General features: G+C 40.2%; 1 protein-coding gene across 5 annotated transcripts in view; it reads left to right on the top strand.

The window, feature by feature from the left end:
• The window catches only part of sertad2b (SERTA domain containing 2b), a 45,031-nt gene extending 30,698 nt beyond the window's left edge, over positions 1-14,333 (top strand). For 2 of the 5 annotated variants that reach the window (XM_077237082.1, XM_077237080.1), the window contains exon 2: positions 9,974-14,333. In XM_077237082.1, coding sequence (XP_077093197.1) covers positions 9,978-11,120 — 1,143 coding nt within the window. In that variant the 5' untranslated portion in view covers positions 9,974-9,977 and the 3' untranslated portion in view covers positions 11,121-14,333. Of the gene's footprint in view, positions 1-2,379; positions 2,726-9,970 lie in introns of those variants that run through there. The other 3 variants (XM_077237084.1, XM_077237081.1, XM_077237083.1) reach the window with 2 other exon arrangements.
• The last annotated feature ends 459 nt before the right edge of the window (positions 14,334-14,792 follow it).

The following is a 14,792-nucleotide window of genomic DNA, read 5'->3' as shown; positions in this document are numbered from 1 at the left end:
ATCTTCTTTAGGAGTTCCTGTTTAAATTACTCTCCATCTTTGCACTGCAACAAATTACATTAAGTACAGATCCCAAGTGGAGAGGATCGTGAAATATGTACCTGAAATCTTTTCTGTAGAACTGAGTGTTTATTTATCTCTCCCCTCTCTTATCATCTGTCTTTAAAGCAAAATTTGTTTTGTGCCTGTTAGTTAATGTGTTAACTATGAGGCTAATCTATATGTTAGCTCCCATCCTAATTGTTAACAAAAATAACTTTTATTTCAAATTTACAGTCTTTTTTATTCCATGAAAAATTACTAAAAGTATTGATGATTCATCCTGAACACAGTTTTTTTTCATCTAATGAGATCTCTAGAATGTGAATGCCCCTCCCCTGAATTAAGTGCAACTGACTAACAATTGCATATGATAGTTAATGGCTGTGGCATAACTAAGATATATAAATGTTCTCCATAGATGAATACATTTTTAACGATAACTTATAAACCTTCAAAGACTGACCTACTGCGAGCTACTACAGTAGGTTGTTAATCGATGGTATAGGCTTTTGTTGAAGCGCTCAATGCATTATTTCAAATCTTTTTAAAATAATTGTTCAACAGAGGAATTCTTGTTGAAAACAACTTTACCCATGATTCTGAAAAAAAGAGGATGGAAACAAGCAAATCATGGCAAAACAACTTTTTAGTGCCCGCCCACTCCCATGATGCACTGTGAATGACATAATCGAGTGAGTGTCTCTAAACTTTCAAACTGCATAATATGCATGTTTTTCAATAAATTTTAAACATATTGTTTGCTTCTATATTTATAATCAACATATTTAAATCAGTTCGCTTTTAAATCATTTTTCATTCAGTTGTCATTCATTATATTGTAGTGTAATCTTGTACTTTTGTCTTTTTGTCTAATTTTCAATTAATTTTTTTGCTTCAATCAAAGTTTGTAATGTTGTGATCCACCTCATAGGCGGTTGGTTTGGTTCATGGCTTTTGACTCTTAAATTCCTGTGGGACAAAATAGCATCATCAAGATCACCCTTTCACGCTTCATGACTGGTGTTGTCCTTTATGTGTGTGCAAATTATTAATGTCTGTATTTGTTCTTTTCATCTGACGATCTAATTTACGATCTAATAACGAATCTCAGTATTTCTCAGCATGCATTCGACTTTGTCTATGTTTGTGCATTTATATCTGCAGGTAGAGAAAGCGTGAGTGTGTGTTTGTGGGAATCAGTACCCTCCGGATCTGAAATAGCACTGTGTGGAGGTGAAGGGGGAGGGGAGCTCTGAAGCACAGGCATGGAAACGAGCAGATCCTGTTACAGGATCATAATATCACTGAAAACTCTGTGCTCCATCCTTTCCGCTGCACTTGTTCGCCTGCTCACACCATCCTTTATGCCGCATTCTCTCACTCTGTCTCCACCAGTACACCCAGTAACGAAGCTCAGGCGTCACACCCGGTCCCTCATGTGTCGTATGTGCTATGTGTAGGACTGGAACAGAACGTACAGCCTGCCTAGCAGCCCTGACATATTTCCAAGCTCTGCTCTGACAGCTCAGTCAGAGTTCTCCTCCGGAAAGGCCTATGTCTTCATTTTTACGCTAATTCCACCGTTTTCCGGTGCTGTGTTTCAGAAACGCACTCACTGGCTGGAGCCGTAACCAAGAACTATATTGCGCTTTTGCAAGTGTCCTTAAAAGGTGGGCTTCTGCCAGCCATTTTGTAAATCTCTATAAAGCCTGTCTTGCCTTATAGACATTTTCTGACGTTGTGTCTTTTCCTCTCCTTGGAGAGTTTTCACTCAGGATCATTGCTCAGCGCTGGTGCATTAGGGAACAAAGGGACAGGTTGTCTGTTTATGAATGTCTCTTTGCGTTAGGGAACACGGTGTGCTGCCCCTGCGCTTCTTACTGCGAATAACTCAATATTCTCCTTTTTCCTCATTCTTTCTGGCTCCTCCAGTTGTCTCTCTGTGGTTAGTATATCCAGGTCAGGAGACAAAGTACAGGTTGCTAGTTAATCTTGCAAAGGCCACCTTACCACCTACCATCATATGAAGTAAAAGAACCAAGAGAACCGAGAAGCAACAGTAGTGGTGAAGGTCTTCTCACTTATATTGTCTATCTCTTTGCTTGTGTCTCATTATACTTTTTAGTTCCCTACGATGTGAATCACTCCTTTTAGCCAAACATCGAGACACTGATGTTTCCATTGTGCATCTTGTACACATGTGCTAGTCTGACTGATATTTTTTATTACAAAAAGAATAATGTACATACTTAATGGCATATATATAGGCAATCGGTAGTGGCTTTTACAACGAATTGTGGAAATTTATAGGGAGCGAATGTTGCACTGAGGTGATTTTGACAATGGGACGGAACAGAACAGGCCTAGAAACTCCCTGGCCAGTGTACTTCTGAACTAGGGAGCAGAATGATACACACTTTGACTTTTCACACTGAAGACGAAAGTAAAAGGATGGAGGAAACAGAGGCAGACAGAGGCAAAATCAGAAGGAATGTGTAGGGTGGGGCGGCAGTGGCACTTGAGCATTGCAGACAGTCGTATCCACTCCTCAGCGTGAGTCACAAGGACGCGTTCAGCTGCCGTGGCATTCCTCTGTGTGGATTACTGTGCATGGGAAACTTTATTTGCTTGAGACTTTCTTGAAAGCTTCAGACAATGGCATACAGTTCTAGGGCCAGTCTGGGTAAGTTTATATCCAAAGTGAATGACTAAATACTTCTGTGGTATTGATTTTTGACTATTTTGAATGTCATGTTTGTGTCTGCCTCTCCGAATCACTCCTAGATCTAAACACAAATTTGTAGTGACTTTTTAGCCGCATAGTGTAAGATTCTATTTTTATCACTTGAGTCATCCTTATACCCTTTATCTTTTACCCATCCACCAAAAAAACGTCTCAAAAATTGCCTGAAATTGATTTTCCTACTGTAACACTTTGACGTCACGTTACAAATTTATTTTTAATAGCTGATCCTTTACTGTAGCAGAGGAGGTGTTTAGAAGTTTAACTAAATGACTAATTTGTGTTCGTATCTATGTCACTATTTTATTTATTTCTTTGTTGGGGTTATTCTTCCCATTTCAGACTTATTTTATCTCATGGCTTATTGTTTTAAATATCTCTCTAAATATCTTTTAAATTGAAAAATTCCCCCTAAATGTTACTGAACCAAATTGCATATGACTGTACATCTTGGTTACCTGTTCATAAACCCTGCATCTCATGAATTATTTGCGTGCTCTGCATGTAAACGGCATGCTTTGGAATGTACATCCATCAGACTTAACCTGTTTTTCTCTCCAGCTAGTCGTATACTGTTTTAGATTCATCTCCTCAGAAGCAGAGCAGTCAAGGAAGAGAAACATTTCTTTCTTTAACTTTCTTCAGCCCCTCTTTTCCCCCAAACTCTCTCTCTCTCTCTCTCTCTCTCTCTCTCTCTCTCTCTCTCTCTCTTTCTCTCACTCTCTTTGTCAAGTCTTTGGGTGGATTCCCAGCTGACTGTGTTTGTCATGGTAACAGGCAGCAAGGCAACAGGCCCAGCCACTTGCACTTCCTGAGTGAGTGGAGCTGCCTGATAGATCTGCGACTGCGCTGTGTGTGTGTGTGTGTGTGTGTGTGTGTGTGTGTGTGTGTGTGTGTGTGTGTGTGTGTGTGTGTGTGTGTGTGTGTGTGTGTGTGTGTGTGTGTGTGTGTGTGTGTGTGTGTGTGTGTGTGTGTGTGTGTGTGTGTGTGTGTGTGTGTGAAGGCAGGGCTAGGATGCGTGAGGCTGTCAGCCTGTATTAGGTTCAAGGCAAGCCCACTGCAATGCTGCCTACTGCTACCGGGCTTCACTTTATGCTAATGAGGGGAGGCCTCAGGAACGGACTTGGGGCTTCCTTCTCTTTCTGTCTCTCTCACTCACTCACTCACTCCTTGCTGCCATCTCTGTGGTTTCCTTGTGGACTAGAGAGAAGACTGATCTATTGCTTTAAATGCCTCATGTTTTACTTGATAAATAACCTTCATTCTGACCTTAAAGTCGATTTGAAATCAAAATGGCCTCTTTTTATTTAATACATGTTCATGGTCTTTTTGTGAGTGATTCATTAGCACTTTTTACTCCAAAGGAAAAAATGATTGGTCTTAATAATCGTTAATCAAAATGTAATAACTTGCTTTGCTTCTGAAAATACTTTCTTTTTTTGCTGACATCACCAAGTCACTCTTACTGCCCACATTCAGGTTAGACCATATTTAATGGTTGTACTGTAGGCACAGTCAAAATGTATTCCCTCCTTAAAAGGTTTTTACACACAATAAGTTAATTGTAGTTTTAAGCAAATGTTTAAAATCTTGTACACACATGAGGTAAAGACTTTAATCATATCAGTAGCTATTTTATTTTAGATTGCCTCATGTGGTTTGCTATCGTCAAGTGCCATCATTCTTTTTTCCTTTAAGGAATTCCTATTTCAATGGAACATACATTATGGGGTCAGTAAGATTTTTTTTTTTTTATGAAAGAAATGAATACTACTTTTTTTTCATTTAAATGCTGTTCTTTTGAACTTTCTATTATTCAAAGCACCAAATTATAATATAATATTATATTACAGGTCCTTCTCAAAAAATTAGCATATTGTAATAAAGTACATTATTTTCCATAATGTAATGATAAAATTAAACTTTCATATATTTTAGATGCATTGCACACCAACTGAAATATTTCAGTTCTTTTATTGTTTTAATACTGATGATTTTGGCATACAGCTCATGAAAACCCAAAATTCCCAAAATCTCAAAAAATTAGCATATCATGAAAAGGGTCTCTAAACGAGCTACTAACCTAATCATCTGAATCAACTAATTAACTCTAAACAACTGCAAAAGATCCCTGAGGCTTTTAAAAACTCCCAGCCTGTTTCATTACTCAAAACCGCAATCATGGGTAAGACTGCCGACCTGACTGCTGTCCAGAAGGCCATCATTGACACCCTCAAGCAAGAGGGTAAGACACAGAAAGAAATTTCTGAACAAATAGGCTGTTCCCAGAGTGCTGTATCAAGGCACCTCAGTGGGAAGTCTGTGGTAAGGAAAAAGTGTGGCAAAAAACGCTGCACAACGAGAAGAGGTGACCGGACCCTGAGGAAGATTGTGGAGAAGGACCGATTCCAGACCTTGGGGGACCTGCGGAAGCAGTGGACTGAGTCTGGAGTAGAAACAGCCAGAGCCACCGTGCACAGGCGTGTGCAGGAAATGGGCTACAGGTGCCGCATTCCCCAGGTCAAGCCACTTTTGAACCAGAAACAGCGGCAGAAGCGCCTGACCTGGGCTACAGAGAAGCAGCACTGGACTGTTGCTCAGTGGTCCAAAGTACTTTTTTTCGGATGAAAGCAAATTTTGCATGTCATTCGGAAAACAAGGTGCCAGAGTCTGGAGGAAGACTGGGGTCCATCAGTGATGGTCTGGGGTGCCATGTCAGCTGCTGGTGTTGGTCCACTGTGTTTTATCAAGGGCAGGGTCAATGCAGCTAGCTATCAGGAGATTTTGGAGCGCTTCATGCTTCCATCTGCTGAAAAGCTTTATGGAGATGAAGATTTCATTTTTCAGCACGACCTGGCACCTGCTCACAGTGCCAAAACCACTGGTAAATGGTTTACTGACCATGGTATTACTGTGCTCAATTGGCCTGCCAACTCTCCTGACCTGAACCCCATAGAGAATCTGTGGGATATTGTGAAGAGAAAGTTGAGAAACGCAAGACCCAACACTCTGGATGAGCTTAAGGCCGCTATCGAAGCATCCTGGGCCTCCATAACACCTCAGCAGTGCCACAGGCTGATTGCCTCCATGGCACGCCGCCATTTCTGCAAAAGGATTCCCGACCAAGTATTGAGTGCATAACTGAACATAATTATTTGAAGGTTGGCTTTTTTTGTATTAAAAACACTTATTTTATTGGTCGGATGAAATATGCTAATTTTTTGAGATAGGAATTTTGGGTTTTCATGAGCTGTATGCCAAAATCATCAGTATTAAAACAATAAAAGACCTGAAATATTTCAGTTGGTGTGCAATGAATCTAACATATATGAAAGTTTAATTTTTATCATTACATTATGGAAAATAATGAACTTTATCACAATATGCTAATTTTTTTAGAAGGACCTGTATATTATAATGATTTCTGAAAGATCATGCGACACTGGAGTAATGGGTGATGAAAATTCAGCTTTTCCATCACATGAATAAATTACATTTTAAAATATACTGAAATACAAATAAGCTATTTTAAATTGCAATAATATTTCACAATATTACTGTTTTTACTATATTTTGACTAAATAAAACCCTGGTGAGCATAGGAGTCTTCTTTCAAATGTGAAATAAGTAATAACTGTACACAAAATGTTGATTCGACTGAGTTTTAATATTTTATTAGCTCACCAAACGCAAAACTTCCACGAAGAAAAAAACGATCCTAGCAGGCATATAGCACTGCTGACTTCAGTAACCCGGATAAGCCTGTGTTATTTGTTTTGAGCGGTTGTTATCTGGGAATAACATACCGCTGGATGGTGCTATTGACCAATCAAAATCAATTATTCCACAGAGCCGTGTAATAATTAAAAATAATCTTGCTGACCCCAAACTTTTGAACGGTAGTGTATGTTACAATAAAGAACGAATTAAAATGGTGTTGGAAATGCTATTTTAAACATACTAGAGTCTCAAAGAATGAATGAAATGAATGAAAGGTGCAGTATGTAATATTGACAGCTAGTGGTTGAAATGGGTACTGCAGTACAAATTCCAAATATTGGAGAGGGTTGTTTCTCCCGCCTCCTCCTCCTCAGACTCCATGCTCAAGCTGGTTGCCAGATTGAGGACACGCAACAGGAACGAGTGCAATTTACAATGCAGTCGACAAGCCTTACACTGTAAGTCAGGCTCTGTCCCAAATGGCACACTTCATATGCACTTTAGGTCTTGTGGGCTATGGCTGCTGCGTGCACGTGTTAGTTAAGTCCATGAGACGCGAGGGTGTCCCATTTGTCAATTTAGATTTCAAAAGGGTGCTTGCGAGCACCCCCTTTGCGGTCGATATGCGCCCTCGATGCACACTTTTGCCGAGCCCGCACTGATGCGATCTCCACAGCAGATTTCTTCCCGACAGTCAAAGTGCAGTTACGTCACGAAAGTGTGGACTTGTAGGAAGACCGTTAGAGTTAGACCAAAATGTGCCATTTGTTCCTTAATTTATTCGCCTTTTTTATGCCTTGGACATATTGCTTTTTAGATGGACGCCAAGGCTTTTTAGGTTGGCTAAAATCTACAATCTCTGACCTAGTTTGTTTGCTGGCGTCCATGGCTACAATACGCTGTTTTTTCTGCCAAATGGCTACCCAGGGTGTCAAAATACTTTTGGGTAAATTAGCAGTGGGCGGGATCACACAGAGACCAAAACAAAAACAGACATTCCGACATGGAATGCACATTTCAAAGTAGAATATCTGGCTGTAGCATTGTTTTTCTGAGAAACAAGGATGTGGACTTAGCATGTTTTCTAAATCTCTGCAAACACATTATGGTATTTTTGTGCTTTATACAGTCAAAAAAATAACATGCAGCACAATTAATTTAGCTCAACTAAAAGAGCATGGTGCTCCAAATGTCAAGGTCATTGGTTCAGTCCCACGGAACACGCATACTTTTTGAATACAGTGAAAATCGCTTTGGATAACAACTGCTACCAAATTAGTAAATTAAGTTTTAAATGACTTATTCAACACATGACAAAAACCTTACATTAGAGGGTGTTTTTCTAAAATAGCTCCCACATACATGTGAGTCACGTCAAATTGTAAGCATGGTGAAACGTTCCAGTGTACAATGTTAAGTTGTTCGGATCATCTGTGTCTCCACACCCACCAACCCCAGACCCTTTTTCCCTAGTCTCTCCTTAAGCACAGCAATGGTGAATCAGTGCACTGTAATATTACGGTGGCCCGTGTGATCTGTTTTAAATCTCTCATATCATGAACCTAGAGCTACAGCATCTGAGAACACTTCTGCCTACATTCAAAGCTCAGCGTAGGTCACACACTCGCTCCTTCTCTCCATCCCCCTTTTCCACCAAACACTCAGCTGGATCTTGTCTTCCTGCAGCCAGCATGTATTTAAGCAGGGAGTGATCAGGGCTTTGCACTCGTCTGACACATTCTTACCGTGAGTACTTACTGAAAGTCTGACACACATTTGCAGCACGACTCAGGAAGGAGTAGTCAGAACTGTATTCCTGTAAACGCTCCTGCGGTAGCAACTCATGGCTTACATTTATTTCCAGCAGCACATCTTTCCCCTGCAACTCAAAAGTTTGAATTGTGTTTAGAGATTGTTGTTGCTAATGTCCTGTTGGAGATGCTGTGATTGCTAAACACTGTGTATACATCGGAGTGTTCCCATATTGTTACCTTATCTGTTTGGCACAGTTGTAACGTGAGGCATTATGGGCTCTCTGCGATGGATGCACAGAGACTGTACTGACTCTCACCTCTCTCAACTATCTGCAACATCACCGAATGCCAATATGACAACAGCTTGCAAGCCAATGTCATAGCAACCAAGCTTCAAGCCACGAATCTGTTAATCGAAACAATTTCTTGTATTTTTTTACCCAGTCTGTTTTGTCAACTGGATCAAACCAACTGTTGTAACCTGCTCTGTTTGTATTTGTTATTCTTCTATTGGCTATATTGTTAAAAATATGTACGTAATGTAGATAAAAACACTACATTACCTTTATCGAAAGTGGTTTTTGATTATCTCTAAACAATAAGTTGCTGTTTTTGGGAATTAGCAAGATGTTGACCCAGGTTCAAGTGATGTCCCCGTCCTATTCCCACTTACTCTGCTTGTACTTTACTGTGCCTTTCCTCACTATGCTTTCAAAAAAAGAAAGAAAAGCCCCCCCAAAAAATCATGAAAAAATAGTTTTTCAATTATTCTGGACAGTTATTACTTAAAAGTGCAGTTTCTGTGAACTAGCAGCACCCAACAGAATAGCAAAAATAATCAAACAGGTTTCCCAAACACTCCCCCTTCCTGCCATTGGTCGGACAAAAAGACAGCCTCGCCCCCGAACTCACACCATTGGTTGAGCCAGTGTTGCTGTGTTAAACTGGTTGGAATTCTTAAACAAACAACAATGTTTTGATACTGTCGCAGTGTTTATACTTTTATACCCTTCAAGTGCACCTGGTAAACTCATACCTCAAAGTCAGGAGTTTGTTTTTACGCCATGTCACATATTAATGTAGGAAACATAACGGGGAAGTAGCCTGAACAAAATAAAATAATTATATTGTGAACAGTAAACCCAAATAACTACATCTGAATTCACAATGAGGATTTTTTTATCTCTTATTTATAAATGGTATCAATGTTTTTGTTACTTAAAGCAATTGGTGTAAGTTTTGAGTTTCTTTCCCAGTTTGTGAGCTTTCCACTCAGTGATCTCTATAAAAAGATATATTGTCTATAATATATTGTAGTAGATGTTTCAAATCAACACGCCCCTTCTAACATCATTAATTGGAAAGTAGTAATGTATCATCCAGAATTCAGAGTTTCCCACTTGTAAATATGATAGCACAGCACCCCCAGCTGCCCTCCTTCCCGCACCTCTACTCCACATATTCAACTAGCATGGAGAAAGTATTTTAACATAGAATTATACACTTTTAACATCTCAGTTTCTTGAAATGTTTATGTTTGACATTTTTGCCATTTAGATATTTTTCTGTAGATCAAAAGATTTATATGGAACCAGTGTCGAGTCGTAAGAGAGGTAAACAGCAATGAGTCATGAACGTAATGAGTGGCTATGTGGCTAACTCTCTCTCTCTCTCCCTCTCTCTCTCTCTCCCTCTCTCTCTTTACTCTTAGCAGATATATGTTGGGTAAAGGGGCAAAGCGGAAACTAGATGAGGATGAAGAGGTGCTGGAAGGCAAAGCGTTGGCGGCAGGGCCAGGAACGATGGCCGACGGGCTCTCAAAGGTCTCCTACACACTGCAGAGGCAGACCATCTTCAACATGTCTCTGATGAAGCTGTACAACCACCGGCCGCTCACCGAGCCCAGCTTGGAAAAGCGCGTGCTCATCAACAACATGCTGAGGCGCATCCAAGACGAGCTGAAACAGGAGGGCAACCTGCGGCCACTCTTCTTTCCTCCTTCCCCTCCACCCGACGACCCTGTGGATGAGGGTTTCCGTGAGGCACAGCCTGCCTTCGGCGTGTTGTCCATGGTGGCACCGCCACTGTCCCAGTCTCCAGCAATTTCTGCTCCGGTCCTTCCATCGCCTTCGTCAGGGCTGTCAAACCCAGCACCTCTGGAGGCCTGTCTTACCCCAGCTTCGCTTTTAGAGGAGGACAGTGTCACGCTTTGCACATCGCCCTCATCGCCCTCTCGGCTTGCTCCTCCTCCTCCTCCTCCTCCTCCTCCACCACCAACCCTGCCCAGAGTCCCTTCACCTGTGACCAGAGACAGTTTTTCTTCTGCCCTGGATGAGATTGAGGTGCTCTGTCCTTCGTCCTTACCTACAGCTACATCAGTGCCCGGTGCTACCTCCCTTTCATCCCTTACAGTGACCCTCCAAATGCCTCTGTGTCCCCCCAGCTTAAACTCAGGGGCCTTGGACTCCAAAGACTGCAGTAAGCCTTGCAGCCCAAAGCTTGAAGGGCTGGTCCCGCTGCCCGAGGAAAGCTCCGCGGCCCCCAACGCACCAGAGACTCTTCCTCCTAACAGCCTGGACATGAGCACCTCACCTTCTGCCTCGTCCTCAGGCTTTCTGACAGACCTTGCCTTGGACGACATTCTCTTTGCAGACATTGACACCTCCATGTACGACTTCGACCCCTGCACTTCGTCCTCAGGTGCGGCTTCATCGAAACTGGCGCCCATGGTGACGGCGGACGAGCTCTTCAAGACTCTTTCCCCCTACAGCGGTTCCGCTCCTGCTGTCAGCTCAAACCAACCTTTCAAAATGGACCTTACTGAACTGGACCATATTATGGAGGTGCTTGTAGGATCATGACCAGGTTTGGAAGGGAACTGGGGAAGAAAATGCAAAACCAATCAAAGAGTTTTTAAATAGAAACTGAGAAAGAAACTGAAGAATCACTTTGTGAGTGTTTGTAGTTTTTGTTTTTTTGGGGGGGGTTTTGTACAGTTTTGTGTTCGTTTTGTTTTTAAAGAGAAAGGAAATTGTCCATTTTAATGGTGATGTTGCCCAGTACTACTTCTCAACACTGTGCATGCACTGTGCTTGCCTGTCCCAAAAATGAACATGAAGAAATTTTATGGAACACACTTTGGCCTCTGGCAGATCCAAGTGCCTTCATTTATGACCACTTGGTAAATTACTGTTTGTTTGTCTTGTCTCATTTTTCTCATAATTTCTAATCGAACAAGATGGATTATCAGAGAAGTAGCATCTTTCTTTTCCCTTCTCAGCATACAGGTGCAAGAATGTGCAACGGCAGCCCTATTTTCATATTTTTCTTTCATTTTCACAAAGCACAAAGATTTTAAAAGAGGAACTTGGTTATTTTGTTTTTATGTTTTTCTATCCAGAGCTGTTTTATAGCTTTTTAGTAATATTCAAAATAGTCTATTAATATGTGGTCATTTATTCATATTTTTGGGGGGGTCTGTTTCCATTTTAATGTTCACTAAGGGAATAGTTCACCATGTACTCACCCTCATGTCCTTTCAAACCTGTATGAGTTTCTTTCTACTGTGGAACATATAAGAATGTATTTTGAAAAAAAAAAATTGTCCATATAATGAACGTCGATGGGATCCAATGTTGATTTGCACCCCACTGACTTTTCTTTAAAATATATTTTTATGTTTCACAGAATAAATAAAGTAGTGCATGTTTGGAGTGACGTGAAGTTGAGCAAATGGTGATATGATATTCATTTAAAGTGAACTCCTTCAGTGAAACATATGCATTCATGAAATGGTCTCATTTATGGAACATGCTTTTCCGGGTATTATTTATTCATGGATGTGTGTAGTGGTCAGATATTTACAGTCAACCAACCAAATTTCTTGTGATCTGCCATAACGGCTCAGATTCCATGCATTTAATTCTCAGCTGGCAATGCATTGTTTTACAGATACATTTCTTTGATTAGCCAACGCTAAAACCCCTTTATCCTACAAATAATGGATGCAATCGATGCCTTCTGATCAGTAATAAGCAAACTGTCAACTTCTCTCAGGCATTTCCTTTTTATCTGAGTCAAGGCATTGCCGTAACTTCCCTGTTTTAGCCTTTGGTTTGGCTTTATATCATCACTCAGACTCAGTGGCTGGTTCAGTTTTAATGCTACACTAATGCACAGCAAGAGGGTCAATGCATGTCTCTTCGTGAAAAATATGGAAAACACTGTACCGCACATGTAAGTTAATGGTTGCTATTCAGTTCATTTTCAACTATTTCCATCTTCATAATCTTTTTGCCAAACATTTCCTTCATATACATCTCTCACCAGTACAACGGTACATTTCTGTTAACATACTAATGCATGCAGGATTATAGCTCATAATTTTACAGATGTCAGATGATTTGTGTATGGTTTGGTCTTATTTTATCTTATTTATACCATTGTTTGTTTGAGTTTTATTAATGGTATCTGTTCATGTTCCAGTCGGACTCTCTCTCTGTTGCCCTGCTGGGTTTTAGTGTCGTTTGGGCAGTAGGAATGGTCACATTACATTTAAGTTTATTTAGGGGAGTTTAGCAAGCACAAGTTTGGCGGGAGAGTATTATGCATGTATGTGCAATAGACAGCACAGTATATTTGCTAAAAACACTTGCTATAAATCGCTGTCGATCAGATTGGTTGGAAGGATTATTTTATGTGCACCTGACATAAAAGGAAAGGGACCATTTATCATATCGCCTGTATACATTTCACATAGCTGTCACACTAAACAAGCTATCATTAATAATGATAGATTTACATACCGACAAAAACTGTGCATTAAATGCCTTCCTGGAAAGTGCAATGTCAGTGAGAGAAGAAAACTTGTCAAATGTGTATTTTTAATAAGTATATTATTCAACAAATAAGAGTGACCATTAATACTCTGAGATTTGAACTTCCTGTCACAGCTAGAGGTTGACGATTTGGATTTGTTACCCAGAGTTCAAGAGAGAGATTGTCTGGGAATTAAAAAGCATGAGTGAATGAGAGCAGAGCGGACAAAACTATGGAATCAAAACTGATTACAATTTCTAATAGGATTTTTAGATTTGGAGTGTTTGTTTTTAAGTTATTTATTTTTTTGTTTCCTGTGTAAATATATTTATTTTTTATTTTATGCTAACATCCAGATTGTAATTTGTACAGAATATGAGATAGGAATGTATTATGCTTATGGGAATGTATCACTGCTTATTAATTGGGGTGGAAGCCATTTTTTTCATCTTGTTTTAATAATGCATTATTTTTGTCTGTTTAGTTTCTTGTATTATAATTTGGTGTGGTGTTTGTGCTAGTCATCTAGTCAAACACTCCCTGTCGCTATTTAATTATAAGTATTTAATGTTTTATGTATTTCAGATTGCGTGCAAGGGAAAGGTTTGTGAAGCAATACTTTATTCTCTACAAACTGCAGAATTTCAATCTTCCAAAGCCTATATCTGGGAAAATCTTTTTGATAACCCTCAATGCCAAATGTAAAGAAGAAAGGCAGCATGATTTCCGATGGTATTAGTTGTTTTTTAATGGTATCTCACTGTCCCATGGTTCAGGCCATACATTCGGGGAAGTTTAAAGTGGTTTCAGGATAGTGACCACTGGGATTATTCGTGTGTGTGTGTGTGTGTGTGTGTGTGTGTGTGTGTGTGTGTGTGTGTGTGTGTGTGTGTGTGTGTGTGTGTGTGTGTGTGTGTGTGTGTGTGTGTGTGTGTGTGTGTGTGTGTGTGTGTGTGTGTGTGTGTGTGTGTGAGTGAGTGTGAGAGAGAAATAGAGAGACAAAATGTGGTGGAGGGTCTAAACCCTTTTTCTGCTCATTAAAAAAGGCCGTATCTTCAGGCCTTTGAGCTGTGCCTTTTTCTATGCAATATTACAGACACATTCATTTTGAGAAAAATAACCCATCAACTGATAATCACTGTATTTGCATCAAGGTGTGGACTGTAGAATATATATGAAATATGGACATGTGTCTATGAATTTGAAACAGTCTTACTTTTCTAGTTTTATATCATACAATAAACGGATAAAAATGACATTCTGTGGTTGTTTTCTTAATTTTCCTTTAGAATCAAGCATGTTACTATGTTTAAAGATTGTAGTGAGAACATAGACAACTGAACAGGTTAAGGTATATCATTTTTGAGTCACTCAGCTGCTTTGTATGAAACGGCGGACATTTCTCTGCATCAACAGTTGCCTCCATTTTGCACCTATGACTCATGGCCTGGTAGCAGGAATCTATTTCCAGTATTGGAGCCACACAGCTGTGTAGCAAGGACAGTTTTAGCACGTGGCAGTGTCTGTGTTAACTGTAGGGGGATGGCCAGCTCAAAACATAGCTGAACTGATCTCAGGCCAGCTAGAATGTTTTCCCCCTGTGGATCATGTTGCTTTTTATGAGAGTGGTGAGTCCGTGTGTGATCTCTATCACTCATGCTGACCATTACCTTTACTATTTGTTTTTCTTTATCTAAAACGAGTCTTTCAGTTAC

Source organism: Siphateles boraxobius, unplaced genomic scaffold (assembly GCF_051911475.1).
Source record: "Siphateles boraxobius isolate OS27281-9 unplaced genomic scaffold, OSU_SipBor_1 20, whole genome shotgun sequence".
Classification (NCBI taxonomy): Eukaryota; Metazoa; Chordata; class Actinopteri; order Cypriniformes; family Leuciscidae; genus Siphateles; species Siphateles boraxobius.
The sequence above is the reverse complement of the archived record's forward strand: the minus strand, read 5'-3'. Positions and strand labels throughout refer to the sequence as shown.